The sequence below is a fragment of the Leptosomus discolor genome, chromosome 19 (genome assembly GCF_034619465.1).
Source record: "Leptosomus discolor isolate bLepDis1 chromosome 19, bLepDis1.hap2, whole genome shotgun sequence".
Classification (NCBI taxonomy): Eukaryota; Metazoa; Chordata; class Aves; order Leptosomiformes; family Leptosomidae; genus Leptosomus; species Leptosomus discolor.
Genome location: NC_141409.1, coordinates 12712961 through 12722802, shown reverse-complemented (window position 1 = coordinate 12722802; position 9842 = coordinate 12712961). Strand labels below are relative to the sequence as shown.

General features: G+C 49.3%; 1 protein-coding gene across 1 annotated transcript in view; it reads right to left on the bottom strand.

Annotated features, from left to right (window-relative positions):
- Window positions 1-656: 656 nt before the first annotated feature.
- Window positions 657-9842, bottom strand: part of CRB2 (crumbs cell polarity complex component 2) — a 70861-nt gene continuing 61675 nt past the window's right edge. The window contains exons 8-13 of the mRNA XM_086475642.1: window positions 8779-9335; window positions 7738-7903; window positions 6021-6888; window positions 4266-4382; window positions 3662-3788; window positions 657-884 (exon numbers count right to left, since the gene is read on the bottom strand). Coding sequence (XP_086331768.1) covers window positions 657-884; window positions 3662-3788; window positions 4266-4382; window positions 6021-6888; window positions 7738-7903; window positions 8779-9335 — 2063 coding nt within the window. The remainder of the gene's footprint in view (window positions 885-3661; window positions 3789-4265; window positions 4383-6020; window positions 6889-7737; window positions 7904-8778; window positions 9336-9842) is intronic.

Sequence of the window (9842 nt, the reverse complement as noted above, 5' to 3'; positions counted from 1 at the left end):
CGGTACCCATGGGAATGTCTAACAGCGATCACGTCATGAAACACTGAGCTGTGCCGCGAGTTCAGCAATTCCTGACAAGTCCCTGTGAGACGGTGGCTGTCACGGGGCAGGAGTGCACCGCTGCTGTTGCTGTTGCAGGCTGCTTGGGAAACCCTCACACACCTGAGCTGAAAACGCTTTGAGGGCGTTTCAGTTGTTGACAGAAACAGCACCGTACATACAACCCAATCATAAATACCCTCTCTACAACGCTCCTTAAAAGTATATATAGATCTTAATCTGTAAATTAGTGCCTAATTTAACCCTGCCTGTTAAAGCAGATTTAACTATGTCATTGCTGCCTGAACGGTGGAATGGAGCCAGCGCAACTTCAAAGCAGGGGCACCTCCACGGCTCCTGCTGAGCTGCTGAACGCGCGGGGCAGGAAAGCTGGGTGTCAAGAGCTCACTTTGAGCCAGTGCTGTGCAATGGCCTCAATTAACTGACCCCCAGCTGGAACAGCTCCTGCAAACACCGTCTGCCTTGTACGTCTAAGTCCAGTCTTCATGACCATCCCTTAGGGACACTGAGATAGGGTGGATCTGCTGCTGCAAGTGCTGGAAAAAGATCAAGGTCAAAGCAGACCTTGCAGGTGCATCTCCTTGCCATGGCAGTGCCTATATTAACCGCTCTTCAGGTGGCACCTTTAGGACACTGTCCATCTCCAGCCGAGCTCCTGCCACTTCTTGCTGGCTCGGACTGTAGGTTCCCTCTGATTGGCGCCTCTTCCTTGCAGTGAGAATCATGAATATGAGACCAATACTGAGGAGCAGTAAAGAGCCACAGGCTACAGGGACAGCTACTTCAATTAGTGGGGAGGGGAAGAGAGCACCTGGAGTCCCTTTCTGTAAAAGAAATTAACGGACAAACAATGAAACTCCAGTGGTTACAACAACTTAAGTCGAAGAACCCAAAATGGTCAGATTAGAGGGAAAAAGTTTTTTAGGAAAGCAAAAAAAAAAGGCAGATCTGTACCTGAATGGAAAAGGACAAGCAAGGAACAAGTAGAGGGCTGGAGGGCACCCGCACAGGGAACCCTCCTGGTCATTCTTTAACCTCTCAGCAAAACACATTCAAACTTACTTTTTAAAATGGACTGGGGTTAATGCAAAGAACAGACAGCAACACGTTCTGAATCTTTCTTTTCAGTTCAAAACCAGTGACACTCATCACTGCCACTCTTTAACTGGCAGCTTTGGTGAAGCTGATCTCCACTGGGCTGCGTTATAAACAGAGATTTACCGATGGAACAGTTAATACCATTACAATAATTCATGCAGGGCACATGGGCAGAATTACCCCAACGAAGAAAAGAGAGGATTTACTGAGCTGGGCAGCCCACGGGCCCGGAGACAGTGAAACTCACGGGCCTGATCCGGGGGCTACAGCAGCACAGGCTGTCCCTTGCACAGCACTGGCTATGAAGGTAACGCCCGGCTGCTGGGCACAGCTAGAACAGCAGCAGTTAAGGGTCTGAGCAACACTGCAGACGGTATTGGACGAGGTGAAACTGTCCAAATAATATCATGCTCCATATTCTCTACTTACGGGTTTTCACACCAGGGCAGCCCCTTAAGATTTAAATGCTGGTACATTCAGCATCCACAGTGGAAATCTTTTCAAGGGCCTCCTTACCAACATCGAACATAGGTGTCACTAGGAAACATCTAACCAGTGTGGCAAAAAAAAATTAAAAATTTATAACTATAAAGTTAATGCAGAGTAATGTCAGATCTTGGGAGAAGGAGGTATAGCAACTTTCAGGCTTCACAAATCTCCAAGCCAGAGGAAAGACCAGGATACAAAACCAAGACCTGACGTACCTTGCAGGAACTTTATGAAATCCTAGGGCAAAAGGTTTTAAATAATTTATATAGGGAATGGTGAGAACTAGGTCCATTGAATTCATAGCTCATAACTTTTGAATCACAAAGGCACGGCCTTTAATGCCCACATGATACAAACATGCTGAGGAACAGACTTGGAGACAACTTGCAGCAGGAGTGGGAGGATGTTAAAAAGGTCAGTACATGGATGGGAGATGGAGACAATAAAAGGCCCGAGTACTGAGGAGAGAAACGTAGCCCAATGAGTATTCTTTTGATTCTGGTGGAATTAAGGCTGGTACGGAAGACAACAAAGCACTAAAAAAATTGTGGCATTTTTCTCATTAAAGAAAGCTTGACAATTACAATAAGCCTAAAAATAAGAAATATTTCTTATTGCTAACAATAGTATCTGCCACCTTACAGATAAAAAAAAAAACCAACAATCCAAGGGTGAGTCTTTACAGCTTTTGGAGGCCACAGGAATGTCACAGAGCAACACAGGACAGAAGGAACATTCCCAGAGTACCTGGAAGTCCTTCTGCCATTTCCAAACGACCGAAGTTCAAGGTGACTCTCTGAGCCTGCCCAAAGCCAAGCGATGTGCCAGGGGTTAGTTCTAGTGTCGCACAGCATGCAGATTAGTCGCACGGTACCAACGCTACAGGAGTTCGGAGCGGTCCAGCCCGCTGCCTGCTCTGCGCTTGCTGCTGTTGGCGGGCGGGAGCAAGAGCAGGGGAGCGGCGCTGACACCCCTCCGCCACCCGAACAGCACAGCCCCCCGCCCTGCCCCGCCCGCCGCAGGCCCCGGCCGGCTAAGAGGGAAGAGACAGACAGTTCTGCAGAAAGTCACGGGGACGATGCAGGTGAATACAAGGAACCTACAAGAAGTGCCCTGGGACAGAGGAGACAGAGCTGCCCGAAGGAGCCTACACATGCAAACTGGGGGTGCCAGCAGCGACCTCGCGGCCCAGGCGTTGCAGAGCCCTTAGTAACAGCAACAGCAGCAAACCCCGCCGTGGGGCACAGCCTTTTCCATGCAGTGTGGGTTAGTACATTCCCAGGTTACCAGACAAGCTACCTGTCCATGCAGCAGCTTTACAGAGAAAAAGCAAGTGTGTGATTTAAAACTCCCACCCAGGGAGGAGTTCAGCCTCAAACTGCGATGCTTCGCTCACGCAGAAAAGGAAAAGCATCGCGGAGACTGCCCCGCCACCCGGTCAGGAGCAGGCTCAGCAGATAAAGGATGCTACTGTTTTACTGGCACCTGAATCACCTTCAGCCTGCCTTCATCTGACTCCCCTTTCTCCAAACACATCCATTTCTACCCAGATGCTCTTTGGAGAGGGAAGGGGCTTTGTAACTCTCATCCAAGACAAAATGCCGGCTGAAATTCCTTTCTCCAGCAAACTGGGGCGGTGGGAGATAGAATTATCTCCTTTCTCCAGGCCCAACTGCAGTTGTTTGTCGAAGGAGTCATAAAATCTACGGGAAGTTGCAGAAACCGCCCTAAAAACCATCTGGCAGCCCACGCAGATACTGAAAAGTATCTGCTGCAGTTGCGTATATGCCGGAGACTGACACGCAACAGCACTGCAAAGGAAAAACAATTTCCCACTTCAGGTTTCTTTGGTGCCAGCTGATCTCCTGGGTGCTTACCAGCGTGCTTTAGCCCGGACATGCAGGGGACTGTGCCACCCGTGGCCAGGCTCACTAACACCCCGGTACCCACAGGCTCTGCCGAGCCCGTCTGCCGCTCCCCGAACGCGCGGGCGGGAAGAAGGGACAGTGCTTACGTTAATGTCACAGCGCTCTCCCGTGTAGCTGGCGCTGCACAAACACTCGTATTTGTTCTCCGAGTCCTGACACGTACCTCCGTTCTGGCAAGGGTTCGGATCACACTCGTTTATTTTAATTTGACAACTGGAAAGGAAAAGTGCATTAGCATTAAATGAAATTTCTCACCTATGTTCTTGCGCCATATAACACAAGATCATACACCTACAAAAGCCTCATTTATTTGAAAAGCTCCTGTTGCATCTGTTTCAAGCGCTTTCTCCAGGGCCCAACAACATGAAATTTTTACCCATTCGTACCAATCCTCCTTTTGTCATGTCTGTGTGACTGAAGCCACTACGGGTCTCCAGCACAGTTAATGAATTCTCATGAGGCACAAGCACTACGTGGAAGCAGGTCATGCTGCAAAAATTGGTATTGTCAGCAGGATCTCATCAAGCCTGCCTCTTCTAAAAATAACAGCTAGTTTACAGTTTTGGAGCAGTTGTTTGAATGGCAAAAGGAAAAAGAAGAGGATGAAGCACTGGAACCTGCTCAGCGATCCCGCTGATGTACGAATCGGAGCAGCAGCTCCTTTGCAGGCACCACAAAACCAGCACTTACTTCCTTCCAGTGAAGCCCGGCTTGCAAGTGCAGTTGGCTCCCCAGGACTCCGTGACGCACTTGCCACCGTTCAGACAGGTGAAGTTCTTGCCACACTGCTGAGGGGGGAACGGCCACCTGGGACAAGCGAGAGGCAACCCTTCAGGCAACCGGGTTTGGGGGAAGGTGAAAGTGTACTTGGGCTCTGTGGGACGGGGCTGGCGAGGGTCATAGTCACAGAAATCGGTATTTCTAGGAAGGAGTTTGACACAAGTCAAGAAGGGAATGGTCTCAGAAACCATCCGTAACATCAGGGTGTTACTCTGACATGCCCAGAGAACAGGCAGGAGCGGCATCAGGACTAGGACTTTTCTGACATAGTTACCTATTCTTGCTGGTGAAAAAACAGGACGCTGTTGGAACACCCACGTGCAGCACAGTGAGGCCACAAAAAGGGTAACGCAAGCACGAGACCACTGTCTACGCCAGACTCAAGCACGAACAACAGGAAATTCAGCCTGGGCAGATGAGATAACTGAAGCTCCAGCACGTAAGTATTCATCTCCGTGTCCCATTTCAGCAGGCACAGGTAGGCCAAAGTCTAAGCAACATGTTGAGTCCTGCTTCCTTTACTGACATGAGACATACCTCTGTGACTAAAACATGCTGGATTTTTTCCAAACTAATACAAATGCTATAAATATGGGCCTTACAAAAAAAAAACAAAACAAAACCAAAACCAAAACCAAACCACAGCCCTCTTCCTGACTCCATGCCAATTTCCCACCAAATTTTACGTGAGCTCCATGGAGGGATCATGAAATGTGCACCGCTAAGCAGGACAGGCAGTAAGGTGACAGGTAAAGACACTTTTTTCTCCCAGTATGCATTTGATAAGGAGCACGATACTCAAATAGACATTTCTTTTAACCAATACACAGAAACAATGCCCTTAGACTTAGACCAATGCCACAAAACCAAGCTCCTCGTTGAAAGAATGCTGTTAATCAGTCTAGGAGCGCATATGTATTTTTAGCTAATATTACAAGAGAATATTTGTCAGGGCAAGGCTTGGTTTTGCTGAGGTAGCAGCAATGGACCCCTTCATTAGCGCTGGCAGTGGCCTCCTCACAGGCAGGCCAGTACTGCTTGAAAGCCGGCTGTGTACCACTAGTAGCAAAACCCACCAGGTCGGAACTCCTGCTACAGGTAACCTCGACAAGGCCAGTGCCAAAGGCTGATCAAAGCCAGCATTCTCGGCAGAGAATGTCCCTCTTCTGCACTCTGCCCAGGAACCCATCCGCACTGGGACCTTTTTCTGCTGCTCCACGATGTTCAGTGCACCTGAAACTTTAGCGTACAGCCTGTTCCATACTCAGGGGACTGGGAGGGTGCTCATAAGCAGAGGTTTTTTAGTTTGTTCTGTTTTGGTTTAAATCAATACAGGAATATGCCAGAGGGGCGTCAGATCCTGGAGAAGATAGTTGTCTTGGGGAAAGAATAGGGCAGTGACAACAGGCTACAGTACTTAAACAGCTCTGAAATGTAGCACGGGGATAACCCACACAAAAAGGAAGGTTCCTTGTCCTCTGTGAGGCTGAGCACCCTTCAGCGAGGATTCAGACCTGGACAGCACCTTCCAATTCACAGCAGAATTTGGGTGCTTTACCTACCAGATACTTGCAATGAAAAATTTTCCCAAAATGTCCCAAAGTAAAAGTCCAATTTATCTGGGGGCTCCTCTGACCCCTGCATCAAACCAACCAAGGCACTTACTCGCAGCGAGGTCCCGAATACTGAGGAGGGCACTTGCAGGAGTAGCCATAAACCCCATCAACGCAGGTGGCTCCGTTTAGGCACTGGTGCCGCACACAGTCATCGACATTGATGTCACACTTCTTCCCAATGAACCCCCGGAAGCATTCACACTGGAAATCTGCCACTGCATCCACACAGTCCCCGTGAACGCACGGGCTTGACTGGCAGTCGTCGATGTTGGCCTCGCAGAGCAGCCCCCCCCAGCCAGCGCTGCAGGCGCAGCTGAAGGAATCGAACAAGTCCTCGCAGGTGCCGGCATTGAGGCAAGGGCTGGAAGCGCAGACATCAGCCCCCGAGCAGCCCAGCTGGACGGGCCTCCCGCTGCGCCGCTGGAACTGCTCTGGCTGGGGGTATGGGAGACGGGCAGTGAAGGGCAGGTAGATCCCCCCTATCTTCACTTGCCCGAGGCAGCCCGTGAAATTCTCGGCGAGCACAATCAGGGCGTTGTTCTTGAGGAAGTCCAAGTTCCCAGCGCTTCCCTGCAGGGTCCTGTTAACAGCCCCATCCACACGAACCAGCCACCTGGAAGAAAGTGCAGATGGCTCTTCCATAGACACAGAGATGGTGTGCCAGGCACCGTCCGTGACGGGCTTCTGACTCAGGAAGCTGACACCTTCGATGCTGTTCCCACTCCTGATGTCCACAAGCAGCGAGGAGTTCTTAATGGCTATCTGGAGGGAGTCCACGTCTTCCACAGCCCGAAGCAAAACAGCATCTTCATCCCTGGTTCTGAAATCCACGTGGAGGCTGCTCAGAGTCCTAGTCACTGATGTGTTGGTGGTGAATTCAATGGCACCGTAACTATTAAATGTTGCATTAGCCAGACCTAGAAATAAAGGGGTAGAGCACAGGGGATTTGAAAGACAATTGGTGTCATGTTTGCAACAGACCAATGGCAAACTCCTGGCAGGTTCTCTCGCTTAAGAATCATGGAAGCTTAGCGTGAGCAGGATTACAGGCCTAGCTGCTGGCATCCTTAAAGCTCTTCCTGTTTACAATTGCTCCTCTAATAATAATATCCAGCTCTTGTGTAGCAATTTCTACTCTTCCGTCTCACAGCACTGCACAAAAATACAACTATTCCCCTTTTCCTGCTAGAAGAACTAGAACCTAAGTCAAGGAAGTAATACACCCAAAGCTGCTGAGGCAGCCAGTGGCAGAGCTGAGAACAGCCCAACATCCTGAGTTCCAGGCCACTTTCTAGCCACCAAACAACACTCCCTCCACATCAGGGCATCGTCAGCTAACTAGTTTTCTTCATTCTCCGTGGTTCTGTCTTAGGGGAAAACTGAGACACCTTTGCCGTGCTTCATTAGGTCCCACCTGGTGAAATAACCTGAGACTCTAGAAATGGCTGAACATCACAGGGCGCAGGATGGTCCTTGCGCCGCAAGGGTACCCTGGAAAGGCAATCACTCCACACAAGTGGATAGGTTCCTCCCTGATCAAGTCCAAGCAACAGAAGAAAGCACCTTTGAGTACCATCTCTTCTCTGTCACAGCCTGGTGGGAAACCCACAACGTGCAGGCTGCCTGCAAGGGTGTGTCCCCGGGCCTTGTTCCGTTCCCCTTCTGCAGCCCGTGTTTGTATCTATGGCACCAGTACAGACTAGGAATGCTGATGACAGGGAACAGCAGCGATTTCACCAACACACAAGTGGGAGAACAGCACTTACACACATATCCTGCTGGAACATCTATACAGGTGGTAGCTTCAGGACAGGGGTCACTTTCACACCAGACTCTCTCTTCACAAAATTTCCCAGTGAAATTTGCTGGACAGCTGCAACGGAAATCATTCCAAGTGACAATGCATCTGCCACCATTCTGACATGGTTCAGACTGAAAAACAAAATAGCAGAATTTAGGAGCAGCGTAATTCATCTTTGGATCTAAGAGAATTTGGTAGAAGGAAACGCGACAACCAAGATCAGTACGAGCAGCGCTTGAATCAAGAAAGGAGGGTAATTAAAACAGGGCCTCAGCTGCAGTGAGGGAAGCACAAGGGTCTCTGTACAAGAAACTGCTGAGACCCCACCCCTCCCTGTGTGCACCGCTGGTCAACAGGAACTCCCCAGGCAGAGCTCCACCAATTTGGAAAAGAACAAAGCACAACAGCAAAGGTAAGAAAGAGATGAAATAAGCTGCAAAGCTCCTGAAAACCTCGCAAAGTTCTGTCATGAGAAGGACCCACCTAATACCAGGGGTGTGACAATACAGCACCATGAGCAAGAAGGGCAAAATTAGGGAGTATGGCCTCCCCACCTTCACGGGTGGCACAGAGGAGAGACAGCTTCTGGTCTAAGGGCACCGTGGAGACAGCTCCTTACACTGTCCTTGCTGAAGGGATGAATTCCTGGGGAAGAGGTTGCTGTGCAACGGGAACAGGACAAAGGGAGGAGCTGGCAAGGTTACTGGTTGGAGGGGGGAGTCTGGAAAGCATGTGGGCTCAGAAAAAAGGGAGGTGGGCAGCACAGAGCAGGACTGCCCAAGTTCTACAAACTACAAAACCTACGTGGGAGCTGTTAGAGAAAACTTGGTGCTTAAATCGTAGGTGGTATGTGGAGTGAAGTAGGAGCGGATGGGACCATGTGTCCCTCAATACTTAAAAAACCCTCTCTCCTCTTCCCGCTATCAGCAACAGTCACACTGTTCTGTACTCGCAGAACTACAACAAACAGCTGCACACACGTAGAGCTAAAGGACAGACATCATACCTTGCAGGTGTTATCAGAGATGCAACCGTTCACGAGGTTACCGTTTTGAGTCCTATTGAGTTCCTGTGGCAGGCTGTAGTTCTCAGCCTGAAAAAACTGTATTTGGTGGCTGTCCAGTTGGATGTCTTGCAAACAGCCTTTGAAATAGCCTCCCCACCTATCAGCGCTGTCTGGGTTAGGATGTCCACCAATATACACTTCATAACCAGCTAAAAGAGGTCTTGCTACAAGCTGTCCTAGCTCCAGGTATGTGTCTGATAGGTGAGCACCAACAATTCCCCCCTGGAAAGAGAGAGCTACCAAATGTCTTCTCCCATCAACTAAACTTTCTGGAAGGGTCACAGCATCTGTCGATACCATCTCTATCTTCAGCTTGCCATTCTGCAAGTACATGGTGAGGCAGGGGTCAGTTTCGTTGCTGATTTGCAACAGCAAACCGTTGGGTTTCCGACTACGAATGAAAAAGGAGATGTTGAAGTTCGCACCAAGGCTATCGGAAAGGGTGAAAGAGGCAAAGCTGGTGGAATTCTCTAGGCCAAACGTCGCTGCTGGGCGCTCTGGAAGAGAAAAGAAACGCACATCAGCTCACTGACAAGGGGAACGCCACTGCCACAGGGATATTCTAGGCTGCAACTCCTTAAGAATGGGGCGAGACCTTTCTTCCCAACATGCTCCAGGGTAATTTTGCTCTCTCCCCACACAGGTCTGTGAAATTAAGTAGTAAGCAAATGTGTCCTTGCTTTCTCTGGAGGGCATGAATTCAAGCACGCAAGCAGCAGAAGAGGGAAATACAGGTCTAGCAGAGCCCTTGCTACCTAGCAGATTTACTCAAGGACTTCTAAGCTACAAAGTTGCTTTTAGAATTCCTAAATTTGGTAACTGTGGAACAGCTTTGTGCTTGCCATGTTCAGGGCTCAGAAGCGAAACAAAAAAATGGAAGAGTATTAATATAAGCCTTGCAGGAACAAAAAAATGCAAGTAGTTATGACTTTAACTCAAAATTGTCACAGAGCTTCCTTTAACACTTTGTGTTTTAGCTTTAAAGCAATACATTCCTATTGATC